The following is a 22,103-nucleotide window of genomic DNA, read 5'->3' on the forward strand; positions in this document are numbered from 1 at the left end:
GTGGGATATCAAAGAACAAAATGATTTCAGAGTAGGCTCCTTTCCTTATCATGGCACTGAGTACTACCACCGCTGGAGGTGAATGACGAGCTCCAGGCATCTGAACCACCCTATCGAACAAAACAATCATGGATGAACACTGACAGTTCTGTACATCAGTGAAACTCCTCAAGCACTGCAAGAAGACAGATCAGCTCCAAACCAGGTCCATTTATATGGCTTAGCCAGGAAGCAGATACAGTTGAAGACGGAAGTTTACATACACCTTAGCCAAATACATTTAAACTCAATTTAACAATTCCTGACATTTAATCCTAGTAAAAAAAGTCCCTGTCTTAGGTCAGTTAGGATCACCACTTTATTTTATGAATGTGAAATGTCAGAATAGTAGTAGAGAGAATGATTTATTTCAGCTTTTATTTCTTTCATCACATTCCCAGTGGGTCAGAAATGTACATACACTCAATTAGTATTTGGTAGCATTGCCTTTACATTTCTTAACTTGGGTCACATGTTTCGGGTAGGCATCCACAAGCTTCCCACAATAAGTTGGGTGAATTTTGGCCCATTCTTCCTGACAGAGCTGGTGTAACTGAGTCAGGTGTGTAGGCCTCCTTGCTCGCACACGCTTTTTCAGTTCTGCCCACACAATTTGTATAGGATTGAGGTTAGGGCTTTGTGATGGCCACTCCAATACCTTGACTTTGTTGTCCTTAAGCCATTTTGCCACAACTTTGGAAGTATGCTTGGGGTCATTGTCCATTTGGAAGACCCATTTGCGACCAAGCTTTAACTTCCTGACTGATGTCTTGAGATGTTGCTTCAATATAGCCACAATTTTCCTGCCTCATGATGCCATTTATTTTGTGAAGTGCACCAGCAAAGCACCCCCACAACCTGATGCTGCCACTCCCGTGCTTCACGGTTGGGATGGTGTTCTTCGGCTTGCAAGCATCCCCCTTTTTCCTCCAAACATAACGATGGTCATTAAGGCCAAACAGTTCTATTTCATCAGACCAGAAGACATTTCTCCAAAAAGTACAATCTTTGTCCCCATGTGCAGTTGCAAACGATAGTCTGGCTTTTTATGGCGATTTTGGAGCAGTGACTTCTTCCTTGCTGAGCGGCCTTTCAGGTTATGTCGATATAGGACTTGTTTTACTGTGGATGTAGATACTTCTGTACCCATTTCCTCCAGCATCTTCACAAGGTCCTTTGCTGTTGTTCTGGGACTGATTTGCACTTTTTGCACTAAAGTACGTTCATCTCTTGGAGACCGAATGCGTTTCCTTCCTGAGCGGTATGACGGCTGTGTGGTCCCATGGTGTTAATATTTGCGTACTATTGTTTGTATAGATGAACATGGTACCTTCAGGTGTTTAGAAATTTCTCCCACGGATGAACCAGACTTGTGGAGGTCTACAATTAATTTTCTGAGGTCTTGGCTGATTTGTTTTGATTTTCTCGATGTCAAGCAAAGAGTCACCAAGTTTGACGGTAGGCCTCGAAATACATCCACAGGTACGCCTCCAACTGACTTAAATGATGTCAAGTAGCCTATCGGAAGCTTCTAAAGCCATGACATCAATTTCTGGAATTTTCTAAGCAGTCAACTCAGTGTATGTAAACTTCTGACTCACTGGAATTGTGACACAGGAAATTATAAGTGAAATAATCTGTCTGTAAACAATTGTTGGGAAAATTACCTGTGTTATGCACAAAGTAGATGTCCTAACCGACTTGCCAAAACATTAGTTTGTTAATTTCTTATGGCTGGGGGCAGTATTGAGTAGCTTGGATGAATAAGGTGCCCAGATTAAACTGCCTGCTCCTCAGTCCCAGTTGCTAATATATGCATATTATTATTAGTATTTGATAGAAACTTCACAGTGTTTTCTCAAACTGTTTGAATGATGTCTGTGAGTATAACATAACTCATATGGCAGGCAAAAACCTGAGAAAAAATCCAACCAGGAAGTGAGAAATCTGAGGTTTGTATGTTTGCCTATCCAATATACAGTGTCTATGGGGTCATATTGCACTTCCTAAGGCTTCCACTAGATGTCAACAGTCTTTAGAACCTTGTTTCAGGCTTCTACTGTGAAGGATGAGGGAATGAGAGCTGGTTCAACCAGGTGTTTGGCAGTGCCATGAGCTTACTCAGACGCGCGCCCCCGTGAGAGGCAGCTGCGTTCCTTTTCGTTTCTAAAGACCGTTTGAAACATTATTGAAGATTAATGTTAAAACCATCCTAAAGATTGATTGTATACATCGTTTGACATGTTTCTACGAACTGTAATGGAATTTGGGGACTTTGTCTGGCCTGCGCATCATGAATGTGGATTTTTGAACTAAATGCGCTAACAAAAAAGGGAGGTATTTGGACATAAATTATGGACTATCGAACAAAACAAACTTTTATTGTGGAACTGAGATTCCTGGGAGTGCATTCTGATGAAGATCATCAAAGGTAAGTGAATATTTATAATGCTATTTCTGACTTCTGTTGACTCCACAACATGGCGGGTACCTGTATTATTGCATGGTGTGCTTTTTCCATAAAGTTTTTTTGAAATCTTACACAGCGGTTGCATTAAGGAGAAGTTTATATACAATTCCATGCATAACACGCGTATCTTTTATCAATGTTTATTATGAGTATTTCTGTAAAATGATGTGGCTCTCTGCAAAAATCGCCGGATGTTTTGGAGGCAATACATTACTGAACATAACGCGCCAATGTAAACTAAGTTTTTGGGATATAAATATGAACTTTATCGAATAAAACATACATGTATTGTGTAACATGAAGTCATATGAGTGTCATCTGATGAAGATCAAAGGTTAGTGATTAATTTTCTCTCTATTTCTGCTTTTTGTGACTCCTCTCTTTGGCTGGAAAAATGGCTGTGTTTTTCTGTGACTAGGTACTGACCTAACATAATCAGATGGTGTGCTTTCGTCGTAAAGCCTTTTTGAAATCGGACACTGTGGCTGGATTCACAACAAGTTTATCTTTAAAATGGTGTAAAATACTTGTATGTTTGAGGAATTTTAATTATGAGATATCTGTTGTTTGAATTTGGCGCCCTGCACTTTCACTGGCTGTTGTCAAGTCGATCCCATTAACGGGATCTCAGCTGTAAGAAGTTTTAACAAGAAAATTGTGGAGTGGTTGAAAAACAAGTTTTAATGAATCCAACCTAAGTGTATGTAAACTTCCGACTTCAACTGTAAGAGCAACACACACAGGATAAAGACAAGTAGACAACAACCCACAAAGAGTAGTTCCTGCTGATCAGGAGCAGAGCAGGGGAGAGATTTAACTTGGGGTTTCCCACTTTGTGATCAGTGGGCCCATCCAGATCCTCTTTATTCAGCCTAGTCAATATTAGATCAGGGATCGCTCTGCTGGATCAAAAGGGCAGAAGCTGGAAGGGCCTGGAATGCTCTCTAGACACTTTTTCTGGCTCCATGTTAAACCACATACAAGGCAAAGGTCAGGATAGAGCAGGGGCATCAAAAGCAATGTGCTCTCCACATGACAACACATTTCCCCTCACAGGTAGGCTAAAGATAAACAGTGGGAAGAGTGGTGAGAGACAACAACCTAGCGTCATTTCCACACGATTATTCATATGAATCAACCCAAGTGCATCCTACGACACTAGACACATACACATTGTGGGAAAAATTATTTTGGGGGATTTTTAAAAAACGGACTCAGATCCTATGCCGGGTTTTGTTACGCTGAGTTATTCCGTAAACAATGGGAGATTGCAACATGCCACATCATAATAAATTGTCTGAGGAGAATAAAACTGCACTAGGTGTTGGCTCTGACCGAGGGAATAGTAATCCAGGAGGACTAGGTGTTGGCTCTGACCGAGGGAATAGTAATCCAGGAGGACTAGGTGTTGGCTCTGACCGAGGGAATAGTAATCCAGGAGGACTAGATGTTGGCTCTGACCGAGGGAATAGTAATCCAGGGGGAGTAGGTGTTGGCTCTGACTGAGAGAATAGTAATCCAGGAGGACTAGGTGTTGGCTCTGACCGAGGGAATAGTAATCCAGGAGGACTAGGTGTTGGCTCTGACCGAGGGAATAGTAATCCAGGGGGAGTAGGTGTTGGCTCTGACTGAGAGAATAGTAATCCAGGAGGACTAGGTGTTGGCTCTGACCGAGGGAATAGTAATCCAGGAGGACTAGGTGTTGGCTCTGACCGAGGGAATAGTAATCCAGGAGGACTAGGTGTTGGCTCTGACCGAGGGAATAGTAATCCAGGAGGACTAGGTGTTGGCTCTGACCGAGGGAATAGTAATCCAGGAGGACTAGGTGTTGGCTCTGACCGAGGGAATAGTAATCCAGGAGGACTAGATGTTGGCTCTGACCGAGGGAATAGTAATCCAGGGGGAGTAGGTGTTGGCTCTGACTGAGAGAATAGTAATCCAGGAGGACTAGGTGTTGGCTCTGACCGAGGGAATAGTAATCCAGGAGGACTAGGTGTTGGCTCTGACCGAGGGAATAGTAATCCAGGGGGAGTAGGTGTTGGCTCTGACTGAGAGAATAGTAATCCAGGAGGACTAGGTGTTGGCTCTGACCGAGGGAATAGTAATCCAGGAGGACTAGGTGTTGGCTCTGACCGAGGGAATAGTAATCCAGGAGGACTAGGTGTTGGCTCTGACCGAGGGAATAGTAATCCAGGAGGACTAGGTGTTGGCTCTGACCGAGGGAATAGTAATCCAGGGGGAGTAGGTGTTGGCTCTGACTGAGAGAATAGTAATCCAGGAGGACTAGGTGTTGGCTCTGACCGAGGGAATAGTAATCCAGGAGGACTAGGTGTTGGCTCTGACCGAGGGAATAGTAATCCAGGAGGACTAGGTGTTGGCTCTGACCGAGGGAATAGTAATCCAGGAGGACTAGGTGTTGGCTCTGACCGAGGGAATAGTAATCCAGGAGGACTAGGTGTTGGCTCTGACCGAGGGAATAGTAATCCAGGGGGAGTAGGTGTTGGCTCTGACCGAGGGAATAGTAATCCAGGAGGACTAGGTGTTGGCTCTGACTGAGGGAATAGTAATCCAGGAGGACTAGGTGTTGGCTCTGACCGAGGGAATAGTAATCCAGGAGGACTAGGTGTTGGCTCTGACCGAGGGAATAGTAATCCAGGGGGAGTAGGTGTTGGCTCTGACTGAGAGAATAGTAATCCAGGAGGACTAGGTGTTGGCTCTGACCGAGGGAATAGTAATCCAGGGGGAGTAGGTGTTGGCTCTGACCGAGGGAATAGTAATCCAGGAGGACTAGGTGTTGGCTCTGACCGAGGGAATAGTAATCCAGGGGGAGTAGGTGTTGGCTCTGACTGAGAGAATAGTAATCCAGGAGGACTAGGTGTTGGCTCTGACCGAGGGAATAGTAATCCAGGGGGAGTAGGTGTTGGCTCTGACTGAGAGAAAAGTAATCCAGGGGGACTAGGAACACTCAAATATCAGAATACATTTGTGAATGAATGCCATTATTATTACAAACATTATTTCAGCAAATGAATCAAACATCCAGTGAGCTGTTCAAAACTGAACAAAATGTAACCTGAGGATTATCAGTTATGACATCAGCAGAGAATGAAGAAACTCTCCCTCTGCTTTAAACACACTTGACATGTTTAATGTACACTTCCCATTGCATTAATTCATTATTATTCCAAAGAGAGCTTTGATTTAAAAAGAAGAGGAAGCACCGCATGGCCATTCACTCGCAGGCGCAGCTACAATGTTGTCCGCTGAACCAGAGCAGAACAACCAGCTTGTCAATAATTGTGTTGCAGAGCGGAGATCAGAATCAAACACATTGGAGCCAGAGATAAAAGCTGCCAATCTGGTTACCATACACGTCCAGTGAGTGCATTCTCACCAAGCCGCAGCAGCTCCCAATACAATAATGTGACAGGTCGGAGAAAGCATCCATCATCCGACCTGGCTGCTAAACACTGAGGACCTCCAACCTGCATGACTGCAAAGAGGCCTAATTTAAGGCCATTCAATATGTAGTTTACTCAGTCAGTTCAAGGCAGCAATTTTCTCTATTTTTAGTTTATCGTGTTAAGTCTCCAAAGTGAAAGTGTTGGGTTGAAACTGTAAATGTCTGGGTGACGTTTTGGGTAAAATGTATGTCTGTAAACAATAACTTGCTCGGTGGAGAGCAATAAATTAGATTATATTTAAATAGTTAGAGGCCTTCTGAGCTGTGAGTACAGACAGAAGCTTGAACATCTGATGTACATTCCATCACACCATTCACTGTAAGAAGCAAAAAAGGGGCAGGTAGCCTAGCGGTTAAGAGCGTTGGGCCAGTAACTTAAAGGTCGCTGGTTCGAATCCCAGAGCAGACTAAGTGAAAAATCTGTCGATGTGCTCTTTTATTATATATTTTGATTTAACTAGGTAAGTCAGTTACTAACAAATTCTTATTTACAATGACGGCCTACCCTGGCCAAACCCTAACGACACTCGGCCAATTGTGCACCGCCCTGTGGGATTCCCAATCACGGCCAGTTGTGATACAGCCTGGAATCGAACCAGGGTCTGTAGTGACACCTCTAGCACTGAGATGCAGTGCCTAAGACCACCCTTGAGCAAGGTACTTAACCCTAAGTGCTCCTGTAAGTCGCTTTTGATAAGATCCCCTGCTAAATGACTACAATTATTCATATAAGTGCATCGTTCAATTGACATGCATGCGCGCGCACACACGATGAGTATAAAAATACACTACCTAAATTACAGTGAGGGGCACTGTCAATAGTCCGAAACAGAGGGTTCTAGTCTGCAGTAGCAGGAGCCTGTAAACAGTCCAAAACAGAGGGTTCCAGTCTGCAGTAGCAGGAGGAAGCATATTGCTGTTGGGCTCTCAGCCACCATGGTCTCCTTTTACTGTTGTTCTCCTACAACAATGCAAAGCAGCATCCACCCAAATCACAGACAGGCAGCTCAGATAGGCCTACAGCAGTAGGCCTAATTGTAGATGTAGCTTGTCTTACACATGGATAGAAATACAACGAACGTGCATTCTTTTGCAGGCTCATCTCCCTCCATAACAAAAGTCAGACATCAGATGCCCCCTTCCCACAGGAAGCATACCAGCGGTAACTTTATCACCCCTATTTGAGTACAATGTGGGAGTTTAGCACAGCAGTGTCGTTTGTGAGATGTACCCTGTGATTTGCTCTTGAGGCGTCCCACTGCCTTGTACTCACCAGGGAAATGGGTAACTGCTCTCTGATAACCGGAGATTAGGCCTTTGTTAATCAAATCAGAATGCCCATGAGTCCTTATCTAGCTGCACCACCTATCAGCCTAATGTCAAATGTAAGGGACAGAATGACTGATCACACAATGACAACAGGAGCGGTTAGGAGTGTAGGTGTTGTCAATGGGGTTGGTTACATGATAAAAACACTCATATTTTTGCTGAAAGGACAACTTTACTTTAAGTGGCATATTTGACCTCGTCAATTCTGTATATTAAAGGTAACAGAGAAATAAGAATTAAAGGCTTGAGAGAGAACTATAGTTCTTAGGCTATAAACTACAGCCATTAGCCTATTCCTCAATTTAAATTATATGACCATAAACAAGCAGGGGTTTTAACAATGGCAGACGGACGAATAAGGTTTGCATATTTTGTTACAACGTAGCCTATATATTTCCTGCCAGTATTGCGAGGGAATATATTTCAACAATTAAGTATTTGTAGCCTATATACTTCACTGTTGAGGTCTTCCTAAATAGTCGAATAAGTAAGCGTTGTGTGCGTGAAACGCAGCTCTTCATAAAGTGTTTACAACCGCCCAGCTATTCAATCACAGCGAAATGATACGATACCAGACAGAGCAACGTTCAAATCATACAAGAGCTGTATCCCTATTTTCAAGCAAATTAAAATAATCTAGTTGTTGATGGAAACAGATTTTGGAACGATATAATATTCCATAATATAAACCGCCTATCAAAATAGCCACTTGTTAAACATCTTCACAGTATGTTTCGCTTTAGTCTTGAAAGGATTCCACGGACTAAAATCTCCTGAAAGCGAGCACTGGGGTGTATTTATTACGGAAACGATTTACCGTTTAAGAACCAAACGGAATCAAACAGAGAAAAATGTAAGTATGTTGGACACATTCAGTTAGGTCGCTAATCGCTTCGTTCCATTTAAGAAACATTTTGCAGCAGAATTGGCGTAATGAATACACCCCTGATGCATTTTCAATAAGAGCAAAAAGTATCCGGGAAACCTACCTTTCGACTTAACGTTGTTCCCGAATAGAAATAATATGCTATGCCAAGCACCCACAGGACCGCGAAGCATAGTAACATCCTCGATTTCCTTCGCATTGCTGTCTGTTTGAATGTGAAATAAATGTCCGATAGCCTTATGCTTTGATTAAAGCGTCCTGTATCAGAGCTGTGTGCCTGCTATTGACGAGCAGTGTTCAGTGCAGCTTCGGCAGTCCAGCAGAAAAAGCAGGAAACAGCCAACATCACGAGGTTAGAGGGGAAAGGCCGTCTCTAATCCAATCACGCTCCGTGGAAGGAGGAGTGATGGGGGTTGGTATGTTTGTCGCTCTGCAAGCGTTCTTGACATTGACAGAAGAAACATTGATGCAATATTGTGGCGATTTATGAGTGAATTCATTATTTTAGCTTCTGCAACATTATCGCCGCGGATTTTAAAACGATCCAGTTTGTGTAACAGATTAATCGGACCCTGTGGCCTGTGTAGATAGTATTGTAATCCATAATATAAGAGTAACAGAGAGGGTTATGTTGTTCACTGTCCCCCACGATGAAATCGGGGAGGGGACTGTGGATCAGGTTGCGTCCATACGTTATTCGTTGGTATGTTCGTTTATTCGTATGTCAGTCACACTCCCTTAGAGAGGAGAGTGCATTGGCCAGATTTTGACGAAATTTGGGTGAATTGCCGCGTTCCTATGCTAGTCGGAACTAGGAAACTCGGAAATGTCCGACATGCTGAGTGTTCTGTGCGTCACGTGTATAACTACAACCAGTTAGAAAATCGGAGATTTCCGAGTTACCTAGTTTCGACTAGCACGTGAACGAGGCAAATGATGAGTCTTGCCGTATACAGCCGGCATTTACAAAATTACACTGATTGGCCAGATGGTGGCGCTATAACAAGATATTAAATATGCATACATTTGAAAGGTATTGCCCAAGATCCTAACTTTGTGTTGCATATCGGGATCATTGGATTCTAGGGTCCCCCGATAATTTGGTCCAATTATATTAGGTATATTCATTCTTTTTTGATTATTTAAAAAAAAAAATCTATTTCTCAGGGCAATTGTATTTTTCTAAAATAATATAATTTCAGCATACAATATACACTACATGACCAAAAGTATGTTGACACCTGCTCCTCTCATTCCAAAATCATAGGCATTAATATGGAGTTGGTCCTACCTTTGCTGCTACAACAGCCCCCACTCTTCTGGGAAGGCTTTCCACTAGATGTTGGAACATTGCTGCGGGGATCTGCTTCCATTCAGCCACAAGAGCATTAGTGAGGTCGGGCACTGATGTTTGGCGATTAGGCCTGGCTCGCAGTCGGCGTTCCAATTCATCCCAAAGGTGTTCGATGGAGTTGAGGTCAGGGCTCTGTGCAGGCCAGTCAAGTTCTTCCACACCGATCTCGACAAACCATTTCTGTACGGACCTTGCTTTGTGCACGGGGCCATTGTCATGATGAAACAGGAAAGGGCCTTCCCCAAACTGTTGCCACAAAGTTGGAAGCACAGAATCATCTAGAATGTAATTGTATACTGTAGCATTGATGTCCCTTTACTGGAACTAAAGGGCCTAGTCCAAACCATGAAAAACAGCCCCACACCATTATTCCTCCTCCACCAAACTTTACAGTTGGCACTATGTATTGGGGCAGGTAGCGTTCTCCTGGCATCTGCCAAACCCAGATATGTCCATCGGACTGCCAGATGGTGAAGTGTGATTAATCACTACAGAGAACGCTTTCCACTGCTCAAGAGCCCAATAGCGGCGAGCTTTACACCACTCCAACCGACGCTTGGCATTGTGCATGGTGATCTTAGGCTTGTATGTGGCTGCTCGGCCATGGATGAACAGTTATTGTGCTGATGTTGCCTCCAACTCGGTAGTGAGTGTTGCAACCGAGGACAGACAATTTTTATGCGCTACGCGCTTCAGCACTCGGCGGTCCCGTTCTGTGAGCTTTGTGGCCAAACACTTCGCGGCTGAGCCGCTGTTGCTCTCAGACGTTTCCACTTCAAAATAACAGCACTTACAGTTGACCGGGGAAGCGCTCAAGGCTAGTGCGGGGAGCAGGGACAGGGCACACTGACTTCTCGAAGCGTACTATAGGCCTGGTGCGTGGTACCGGAACTGGAGGTACCGGGCTGAGGGCACGCACCTCCGGGCGAGTGCGGGGAGAAGGAACAGTGCATACAGGGCTCTGGAGACTCACAGATGGCTTAGTGCGTGGTGCCGGAACTGGAGGCACTGGGCTGGAGACACGCACCATAGGGAGAGTGCGTGGAGGAGGAACAGGGCTCTTAAAACGCACTGGAAGCCTGGTGCGTGGTGTAGGCACTGGTGGTACTGGGCTGGGGCGAGGAGGTAGCGCCGGAAATACCGGACCGTGTAGGCGTACTGGCTCCCTTGAGCACTGAGCCTGCCCAACCTTACCTGGTTGCATGCTCCCCGTAGCCCGTCCAGTGCGGGGAGGTGGAATAACCCGCACTGGGCTGTGTTGGCGAACCGGGGACACCATGCGTAAGGCTGGTGCCATGTAAGCCGGCCCAAGGAGACGTACTGGTGGCCAGATATGTAGGGCCGGCCTCATGACATTTGGCTCAATGCCCAATCTAGCCCTACCAGTGCGGGGAGGTGGAATAACCCGCACTGGGCTATGCACCCGTACAGGAGACACCGTGCGCTCTACTGCGTAACATGGTGTCTGCCCGTACTCCCGCTCTCCACGGTTAGCCTGGGAAGTGGGCGCAGGTCTCCTACCTGCCCTCGGCCCACTACCTCTTAGCCCCCACCCAAGAAATTTTTGGGTAGTACTTGCGGGCTTCCAGCCTTGCTTCCGTGCTGCCTCCTCATAACGTCGCCTCTCCGCTTTCGCTGCCTCCAGCTCCGCTTTGGGGCGGTGACACTCCACTGGCTCTGCCCAGGGTCCTTTCCCGTCCAGGATCTCTTCCCATGTCCAATCCTCCTTTTCCCACTGCTGCTGTCGTTGCTGTCCGTTAACCCGCTGCTTGATCTGGGTTTGGTGGGTGATTCTGTAACGGGTGTCGTAATCCTCCTCCTCAAACGAGGAGAGGAGAGAAGGATCGAAAGACCAAAATGCAGCGGGTTGTGAATACATAATGAATTTTAATAAACAAGACGAAACTAAACACACGAAGAACACTTGATACTTTACAAAACAACAAAACGAAGTAAACAGACCTGGACACGAACGCACGAACAGGAACAGACTACAAATACCTAACGACAATGAAACAGTCCCGTATGGTGCGCACATACACTGACACGGAAGACAATCACCCACAAACAAACAGTGAGAACACCCTACCTTAATATGACTCTCAATTAGAGGAAAACGCAAAACACCTGCCTCTAATTAAGAGCCATACCAGGCAACCCAAAACCAACATAGAAACAGAAAACATAGACTGCCCACCCAAAACTCACGCCCTGACCATCACACACATACAAAACAACAGAAAACAGGTCAGGAACGTGACATGTATATATATATTTCCACACTATTAGGTTGGAATAATACTGTGAAATTATGAAAATGGTGATAATACCATTTCAGCCTGTTTTGGTGAGATGGGGTTTTGGCTTGCCTGGTGACATTGCTATGCTGTAAATAATTAAAAGAGCAATAAGAAAGAGTTCCAAACCTCTCTGCCAATAACAGCTCATTTCAGACCACTCCCAGACGGTCCAAGAAAAATTATTGCTTGAGAAAATGCTCTTTGCTAAGAAGTTACATTTTGTTATTTTTGAACATTTCAATTTAAAACAATCACAGTAAGGTTTGTAATTGTTACCCAGAAATGACTTGATATTAAGACCAAAATGGCTGCATTGGACCTTTTCAGGTATATATTCAAGCAATGTCCTCTTCTTATTACAGCATATGTGTGACAAACACAATAATGTGGATCGTGATTGTCCTTAACAGAGTTCCAACGGTAGACTAGCTGTAACGGCTGTCGTAGTCGTTCTCCTCCTCAGACGAGGAGGAGCATGGATCGGACCAAGATGCGGATTGGTAAGTATTCATGTTTTAATGGGAAAACAACAAACACTACAAAATACAACAACCGTGACTAACCTGAAACAGTCCTGTGTGGCCCAAACACTGACACAGGAACAAACACCCACAAAACACAAGTGAAACCCTGGCTGCCTTAGAATGACTCTCAATCAGGGACAACGATTCACAGCTGTCTCTGATTGAGAATCATACCAGGCCGAACACAAAATCCCAACATAGAAAATCAAACCTAGACCAACCCACCCAACTCACGCCCTGACCAACTAAAACAAATACATAACAAAGGAAAACAGGCCAGGAACGTGACAGAACCCCCCCCCCCCCCCCCCCTTAAGGTGCGAACTCCGGGCGCACCAGCACAAAGTCTAGGGGAGGGTCTGGGTGGGCGTCTGTCCACGGTGGCGGCTCTGGCGCTGGTCGTGGTCCCCACCCCACCATAGTCAACCCCCGCTTCCGTGGCCTCCTCCCAATATTCACCCTCCATGTCAATCCCACTATTCCGAAGGGCAGTAACAGACTGAGGGGAAGCACCTGACCGAGGGGTAGCACCTGACCGAGGGGTAGCACCTGACCGAGGGGTAGCACCTGACCGAGGGGTAGCACCTGACCGAGGGGTAGCACCTGACCGAGGGGTAGCACCAGGATAAGGGGCAGCACCAGGATAAGGGGCAGCTCCGGACTGAGGGACGGCAGCTCCGGACTGAGGGACGGCAGCTCCGGACTGAGGGACGGCAGCTCCGGACTGAGGGACGGCAGCTCCGGACTGAGGGACGGCAGCTCCGGACTGAGGGACGGCAGCTCCGGACTGAGGGACGGCAGCTCCGGACTGAGGGACGGCAGCTCCGGACTGAGGGACGGCAGCTCCGGACTGAGGGACGGCAGCTCCGGACTGAGGGACGGCAGCTCCGGACTGGGTGGCAGCTCCGGACTGGGTGGCAGCTCATGACTGGAGGGCAGCTCCTGACTGGAGGGCAGCTCCTGACTGGAGGGCGGCTCCTGACTGGCTGGCGGCTCCTGACTGGCTGGCGGCTCTGGCGGCTCCTGACTGGCTGGCGGCTCTGGCGGCTCCTGACTGGCTGGCGGCTCTGGCGGCTCCTGACTGGCTGGCGGCTCTGGCGGCTCCTGACTGGCTGGCGGCTCTGGCGGCTCCTGACTGGCTGGCGGCTCTGGCGGCTCCTGACTGGCTGGCGGCTCTGGCGGCTCCTGACTGGCTGGCGGCTCTGGCGGCTCCTGACTGGCTGGCGGCTCTGGCGGCTCCTGACTGGCTGGCGGCTCTGGCGGCTCCTGACTGGCTGGCGGCTCCTGACTGACGGACGGCTCTGGCGGCTCCTGACTGACGGACGGCTCTAGCGGCTCCTGACTGACGGACGGCTCTAGCGGCTCCTGACTGACGGGCGGCTCTGACGGCTCGGGACAGACGGGCGGCTCTGACGGCTCGTGGCAGACGGATGGCTCAGACGGCTCGTGGCAGACGGATGGCTCAGACGGCGCTGGGCAGACGGATGGCTCAGACGGCGCTGGGCAGACGGATGGCTCAGACGGCACTGGGCAGACGAGCAGTGCAGGTGACGTTGGGCAGACGGACGACTCTGACCCGCTGAGGCGCACAGTAGGCCTGGAGCGTGGTGCCGGTACTGGTGGTACCGGACTGGAGACACGCACCTCAGGGCGAGTGCGGGGAGCAGGAACAGGGCACACTGGACTCTCGATGCGCACTATAGGCCTGGTGCGTGGTACCGGCACTGGTGGTACCGGGCTGAGGGCACGCACCTCAGGGCGAGTGCGGGGAGAAGGAACGGTGCGTACAGGGCTCTCAGGACGCACAGGAGGCTTGGTGCGTGGTGCCGGAACTGGAGGCACTGGGCTGGAGACGCACCACAGGGAGAGTGCGTGGAGGAGGAACAGGGCTCTGGAAACGCACTGGAAGCCTGGTGCGTGGAGTAGGCACTGGTGGTACTGGGCTGGGGCGGGGAGGTGGCGCCGGAAATACCGGACCGTGCAGGCGTACTGGCTCCCTTGAGCATTGAGCCTGCCCAACCTTACCTGGCTGAATGCTCCCCGTCGCCCGACCAGTGCGGGGAGGTGGAATAACCCGCACCGGGCTATGTAGGCGAACCGGGGACACCATGCGTAAAGCTGGTGCCATGTAAGCCGGCCCAAGGAGACGTACTGGAGGCCATATATGAAGAGCCGGCTTCATGGCATTTGGCTCAATGCCCAATCTAGCCCTCCCAGTGCGGGGAGGTGGAATAACCCGCACCAGGCTATGAACACGTACAGGAGACACCGTGCGCTCTACTGCGTAACACGGTGTCTGCCCGTACTCCCGCTCTCCACGGTTAGCCTGGGAAGTGGGCGCAGGTCTCCTACCTGCCCTCGGCCCACTACCTCTTAGCCCCCCACAAGAAATTTTTGGGTGAGCCTCTCGGGCTTCCAGCCGCTCTGCCTTGCTTTCGCCTCATAATACCTCCTCTCCGCTTTCGCTGCCTCCAGCTCCGCTTTGGGGCGGCGACACTCCACTGGCTCTGCCCAGGGTCCTTTACCGTCTAGGATTTCCTCCCAAGTCCATTCCTCTTTTCCCCATTGCTGTTGTTCTTGCCTTCCTTCTCCAATCCGCTTGGTCCTGTTATGGTGGGTGTTTCTGTAACGGCTGTCGTAGTCGTTCTCCTCCTCAGACGAGGAGGAGCATGGATCGGACCAAGATGCGGATTGGTAAGTATTCATGTTTTAATGGGAAAACAACAAACACTACAAAATACAACAACCAACAACCGTGACTAACCTGAAACAGTCCTGTGTGGCCCAAACACTGACACAGGAACAAACACCCACAAAACACAAGTGAAACCCTGGCTGCCTTAGTATGACTCTCAATCAGGGACAACGATTCACAGCTGTCTCTGATTGAGAATCATACCAGGCCGAACACAAAATCCCAACATAGAAAATCAAACCTAGACCAACCCACCCAACTCACGCCCTGACCAACTAAAACAAATACATAACAAAGGAAAACAGGTCAGGAACGTGACACTAGCATATTAGCACTAGGTCTCATTGTTACCCCATACAATAATTCTACTTTATGGAGTTCAATTAATTCAACCTGTTAGTTAGTTCTCAATGATTTACATCCTACACAAAGCCATTCTATTCTGCTTAACGTTTCCATGTTTAACAGCAATTATAGGTTTTCACTGATGCAATAAGATCTTGGCATTTTAGTGCATTCACTGAATACCAGGCTTGCAGTTCTTTTCTAAAATACTCTTAATTCCCTCTCCTTTATAATACAAAACACCTGAATCACCTTTAATGCAGGTCATGGTTGCACATTGTGAAATCCTTCCTGATATTTTTCTATCTCACCCGTTGTGTCAAAATCATGAACAACAAAATGTCTTGAGACACATTCCACCAAACCATTACTAGTACAGCACAAAAATACATTGTACCCTAACAAACACACTGCACTACATTCCTTGCTCAGACAGAGGTCTTTATTTGTAGCACCTATGGTTGAGTGCCAGTACCAACTATTTTACTGTACATTGTAATACTTATGCATTTCCCCTGCCTGGCTTTATAAGAACTGCTTCACTATGGAGCCTGGCGTTATAAGGCCTGCTTCACTATGGAGCCTGGCATTATAAGGCCTGCTTCACTATGGAGCCTGGCTGTATAAGGCCTGCTTCACTATGTAGCCTGGCTGTATAAATCCTGCTTCACTATGGAGCCTGGCTTTATAAGGCCTGCTTCACTATGGAGCCTGGCTGTATAAATCCTGCTTCACTATGGAGCCTGGCTTTATAAGGCCTGCTTCACTATGGAGCCTGGCTGTATAAATCCTGCTTCACTATGGAGCCTGGCTTTATAAGGCCTGTGTCACGTTCTGACCTTAGTTCCTTTGTTTTGTCTTTTGTTTTAGTATGGTCAGGGCGTGAGTTGGGTGGGTTGTCTATGTTAGTTTTTCTATGATTTTCTATTTCTGTGTTTGGCCTGATATGGTTCTCAATCAGAGGCAGCTGTCAATCGTTGTCCCTGATTGGGACCCATATTTAGGTAGCCTGTTTTCTGTTGGGTTTTGTGGGTGGTTTTGTTATTCAGAATTTTGTTATTCAGTGTTCTGTTTTGATGATTATTAAACATCATGAACACTTACCACGCTGCACCTTGGTCCTCATCTTTTCCACCGACGACAGCCGTTACAGCCTGCTTCACTATGTAGCCTGGCTGTATAAATCCTGCTTCACTATGGAGCCTGGCTTTATAAGGCCTGCTTCACTATGGAGCATGGATTTATACGGCCTGCTTCACTATGGAGCCTGGCTGTATAACGCCTGCTTCACTATGGAGCCTGGCATTATAAGACCTGCTTCACTATGGATCCTGGCTGTATAACACCTGCTTCACTATGGAGCCTGGCTGTATAACGCCTGCTTCACTATGGAGCCTGGCTGTATAAATGGCTTACCAGTGAGATCAGAGGGTCAGATCAGAGAGTCGTGTTGATAATGGCTTACCAGTGAGATCAGAGAGTCGTGTTGATAATGGCTTACCAGTGAGATTAGAGGGTCAGATCAGAGGGTCACCGTTGATAATGGCTTACCAGTGAGATTAGAGGGTCAGATCAGACGGTCACCGTTGATAATGGCTTACCAGTAAGATTAGAGGGTCAGATCAGAGGGTCACCGTTGATAATGGCTTACCAGTAAGAGTAGAGGGTCAGATCAGAGGGTCACTGTTGATAATGGCTTACCAGTAAGAGTAGAGGGTCAGATCAGAGGGTCGCGTTGATAATAGCTTACCAGTGAGATTAGAGGGTCAGATCAGAGGGTCACGTTGATAATGACTTACCAGTGAGATCAGAGGGTCACGTTGATAATGGAAGACCCTGGCCGTGACCCCACTCTCCGAGAGTGTCTAAGGGAGATTTGGGATATGCAAAAAAACTTTGCCAATTCACACAGGTGTAGGGGCGCCGTACTACTATAGCTGGCCCTGTTAAACACATTTCACTACACCTATCAGGTGTATGTGACAATAAAACATACTTTTTTATTATTAATACACACTTGTACACTATAAGCACCTATCTATTAATAAATAAGGGGTATTCACTCACACAATTGTGTGTCAACACAACCCTGTTGACACCCAATAAACCCTGCTGACACCCAGCAACCCTGCTGACACCCAATAAACCCTGCTGACACCCAGCAACCCTGTTGACACCCAATAAACCCTGCTGACACCCAATAAACCCTGCTGACACCCAATAAACCCTGCTGACACCCAATAAACCCTGCTGACACCCAGCAACCCTGTTGACACCCAATAAACCCTGCTGACACCCAATAAACCCTGCTGACACCCAGCAACCCTGTTGACACCCAATAAACCCTGCTGACACCCAGCAACCCTGCTGACACCCAGCAACCCTGCTGACACCCAATAAACCCTGCTGACACCCAGCAACCCTGCTGACACCCAATAAACCCTCCTGACACCCAGAAACCCTGCTGACACCCAATAAACCCTGTTGACACCCAATAAACCCTGCTGACACCCAGCAACCCTGCTGACACCCAATAAACCCTCCTGACACCCAGCAACCCTGCTGACACCCAATAAACCCTCCTGACACCCAGCAACCCTGCTGACACCCAATAAACCCTGCTGACACCCAGCAACCCTGCTGACACCCAATAAACCCTGCTGACACCCAGCAACCCTGCTGACACCCAATAAACCCTGCTGACACCCAGCAACCCTGCTGACACCCAATAAACCCTGCTGACACCCAGCAACCCTGCTGACACCCAATAAACCCTCCTGACACCCAGCAACCCTGCTGACACCCAATAAACCCTGCTGACACCCAATAAACCCTCCTGACACCCAATAAACCCTGCTGAAACCCAATAAACCCTCCTGACACCCAATAAACCCTGCTGACACCCAATAAACCCTCCTGACACCCAGCAACCCTGCTGACACCCAATAAACCCTCCTGACACCCAGCAACCCTGCTGACACCCAATAAACCCTGCTGACACCCAGCAACCCTGCTGACACCCAATAAACCCTGCTGACACCCAGCAACCCTGCTGACACCCAATAAACCCTGCTGACACCCAGCAACCCTGCTGACACCCAATAAACCCTGCTGACACCCAGCAACCCTGCTGACACCCAATAAACCCTGCTGACACCCAATAAACCCTCCTGACACCCAATAAACCCTCCTGACACCCAATAAGCCCTCCTGACACCCAATAAACCCTGTTGACACCCAATAAACCCTCCTGACACCCAGCAACCCTGCTGACACCCAATAAACCCTCCTGACACCCAGCAACCCTGCTGACACCCAATAAACCCTGCTGACACCCAGCAACCCTGCTGACACCCAATAAACCCTGCTGACACCCAGCAACCCTGCTGACACCCAATAAACCCTGCTGACACCCAGCAACCCTGCTGACACCCAATAAACCCTCCTGACACCCAGCAACCCTGCAGACACCCAATAAACCTGCTGACACCCAATAAAAAAAAGCAGCCAGCAGAACGAAAGCAGCCAGCAGAACGCGCATTTTAGCAAAGTCAGGAGGGAATGTGTGAGGGAGCCAGAAATTCCCCGCTACATTATTTCAAGCAGAAGTCTTTCCATTTCACCTGGACATCACTGGCCAGCAAGTATTATGTCAGTTCTTTAATCAGCCATTATCTGCCTACTGGCACTGACTGCAGTGGCCATCACTCTAATTAAATGATCAGTTTAATTAAAGAAAAGAGCTTCTGCGAATATTATAGGAAACCTTGCCAGGCGAGTTGGTAGATTCAGGCATTGTAAATTGTCGGCCCTGCCAGATATCTGACTTTTGAATAAACACAGTCTAAGACAAAAAATATGAACTTTCATGTAATGACTTTATAATGTAAATATGTGTTTATTGAAACATGGGTGCTCAACCTCTCAAGGGGATTTACAGTGCCCTCAGAAAGTATTCACACCCTTTGTTCCACATTTTGTTGTTACAGTCTGAACTTAAAATGGATTAAATATATGTGTTTCTCACCCATCTACACACAATACCCCATCATGACAAAGTGAAAACATGTTTTTAGAAATGTTTGCAAATGTGCTGAAAGTGAAATACAGAAATCTCATTTACTTAAGTATTCACACCCCTGAGTCAATACATGTTAGAATCACCTTTGACAGCGATTACAGTTGTGAGTCTTTCTGGGTAAGTCTCTAACAGATTTGCACACCTGGATTGTACAATATTTGCACACATTTCTTTTGAAATTCTCCAAGCTGTGTCAAGTTGGTTGTTGATCATTGCTAGAGAGACACTTTCAAGTCTTGCCATAGATTTGGCATGGGTCCTGAGATCCTCAAAAGGTTCTACAGCTGCAACATCGAGAGCATCCTGACTGGTTGCATCACTGCCTGGTACGGCAACTGCTCGGCCTCTGACCGCAAGGCACTACAGAGGGTAGTGCGTACGGCCCAGTACATCACTGGGGCTAAGCTGCCTGCCATCCAGGACCTCTACACCAGGCGGTGTCAGAGGAAGTCCCTAAAAATTGTCAAAGACCCCAGCCACCCCAGTCATAGACTGTTCTCTCTACTACCAGATGGCAAGCAGTACCGGAGTGCCAAGTCGAGGACAAAAAGGCTTCTCAAAAGTTTTTACCCTCAAGCCATAAGACTCCTGAATAGGTAATCAAATGGCTACCCGGACTATTTGCATTGTGTGCCCCCCTACCCCTCTTTTTACGCTGCAGCTACTCTCTGTTTATCATATATGCATAGTCACTTTAACCATACATCCATGTGCATACTACCTCAATTGGGCCGACCAACCAGTGCTCCCGCTCATTGGCTAACTGGGCTATCTGCATTGTGTCCCACCCACCACCGACAACCCCTCTTTTATGCTACTGCTACTCTCTGTTCATCATATATGCATAGTCACTTTAACCATATCTACATGTACATACTACCTCAATCAGCCTAACTAACCGGTGTCTGTATGTAGACTCGCTACTTTTATAGCCTCGCTACTTTTATAGCCTCGCTACTGTATATAGCCTGTCTTTTTACTGTTGTTTTATTTCTTTACCTACCTATTGTTCACCTAATACATTTTTTTGCACTATTGGTTAGAGCCTGTAAGTAAGCATTTCACTGTAAGGTCTACACCTGTTCTATTCGGAGCACGTGACAAATAAACTTGGATTTGATTTGATTTTCAGTCCGATTTATATCAAAACTGTAACTAGGCCACTCAGGAACATTCAATGTTGTCTTGGTAAGCAACCTACGTCTATATTTGGCCTTGTGTTTTAGGTTATTTTCCTGCTGAAAGGTGAATTAATCTCCCAGTGACGGTTGGAAATCAGACTGAACCAAGTTTTCCTTTAGGATTTTGCCTGTGCTTAGCTCTATTTGTGTTTGTGGTTGAATCTGTGTTTGAAATTAACTGTTCGACTGAGTGACCTTAACAGATAATTGTATGTGTGGGGTACAGAGATGACGTAGTCATAAAAAAATCATGTCAAAACACTATTATTGCAACTTATTATGTGACTTGTTAAGCACCTTTTTACTCCTGAACTTATTTAGATTTGCCATAACAAAGGCGTTGAACATTTTATGACTGAAGACATTCAGTCAACAAACACTTAAGAAACGTCTAATGTTTACTCTTGAAGGTACAAATATTTATTTTGAAGCAGAATAAAAGAAAACACCCCTTGCAAAATTATTATATTGAGTCCTCCTGGAGGATTTACATTTGCTTGAGGAGCCCTTTTGGAAAATGATCATGTTAGACAACAGTGGAATATCCATAATGACATTCCACTGAAAACCAGATCTATGTCATTCTGCTCATTATTTGTGAAAATAAATGATCTTATTTGTGTATTACTCTGCGAAAGCTCACCCCAATTATAATACAGATTTCTCCTAAGCTTTCCTTGTCTGGTCGTTAATAACAACACATAATCACAAGGGAAAGTTTCAGGCACAAGGTTTCATAAGGAATGCATGTGATAAAGCTCTGTTAATGACATTCACCTCCACTATACATACAGGTTTAAACCATTTCCAGAATCACCTAGAAGCATTAGAAATCACTTCCACAATTTGCTTTTGGTATTACAATCATCTACTCTCATCCTCAGCAGACCTACAAATGATTTGTTATTTTTCACCATATGACATAAAAAATACAATTTACATGTTTAAGCAGTTGTTTTCTTAAGAAAAAAATGTGCCTGCAATAAAGACAATCTTTCTGGAAAGGGAGACGGTAGAGGAGAGTCCCAGGCAGTATATTTCTCCTCTCCTTGCCACTGGGTTTTATGGTAATGAGTGTAACTACCGTAGAGCTCGTTGAACACTTCTCTGAGACCCATCTGGAGGATGGTATTCAGAAACCTCACCTCCTGTACACAGAGGTCCAGGATCCTCTAGACTCCCTCTGTCAGGTGCCTCTTGATGTCTGGTTGCAGAGTCACCTTGAGTGTGTGGAGGAGAGAGGAGTGGAGGGGAGGCAGTGTGGCAGTACCAACCAGGATGTTTCAGATAGAAGTGGACAAACAGCCCAGTGAAGTTATTCTCTCAGGGGAAAGCATGCACATATTCAAATATATTTCAAAAAGTAGACATTATCTTTGAAAGGCAGCTGGTTTCAATTTGACTGAGCGTTTGAGGTTGGGGAAGGGGTATTAAAA

General features: G+C 46.8%; 1 protein-coding gene and 1 pseudogene across 1 annotated transcript in view; both read right to left on the reverse strand.

Moving 5' to 3' along the window:
* Positions 1 to 8,527, reverse strand: part of LOC129863444 (polypeptide N-acetylgalactosaminyltransferase 2-like) — a 130,692-nt gene extending 122,165 nt beyond the window's left edge. Inside the window, exon 1 of the mRNA XM_055935450.1 lies at positions 8,291 to 8,527. Within this exon, the coding sequence (XP_055791425.1) occupies positions 8,291 to 8,386 (96 nt within the window). The 5' untranslated portion in view covers positions 8,387 to 8,527. The remainder of the gene's footprint in view (positions 1 to 8,290) is intronic.
* A 12,806-nt stretch (positions 8,528 to 21,333) lies between these two features.
* Positions 21,334 to 22,103, reverse strand: part of LOC129861179 (unhealthy ribosome biogenesis protein 2 homolog) — a 61,773-nt pseudogene continuing 61,003 nt past the window's right edge.

The sequence above is a fragment of the Salvelinus fontinalis genome, chromosome 1 (assembly GCF_029448725.1).
Source record: "Salvelinus fontinalis isolate EN_2023a chromosome 1, ASM2944872v1, whole genome shotgun sequence".
Lineage (NCBI taxonomy): Eukaryota > Metazoa > Chordata > Actinopteri > Salmoniformes > Salmonidae > Salvelinus > Salvelinus fontinalis.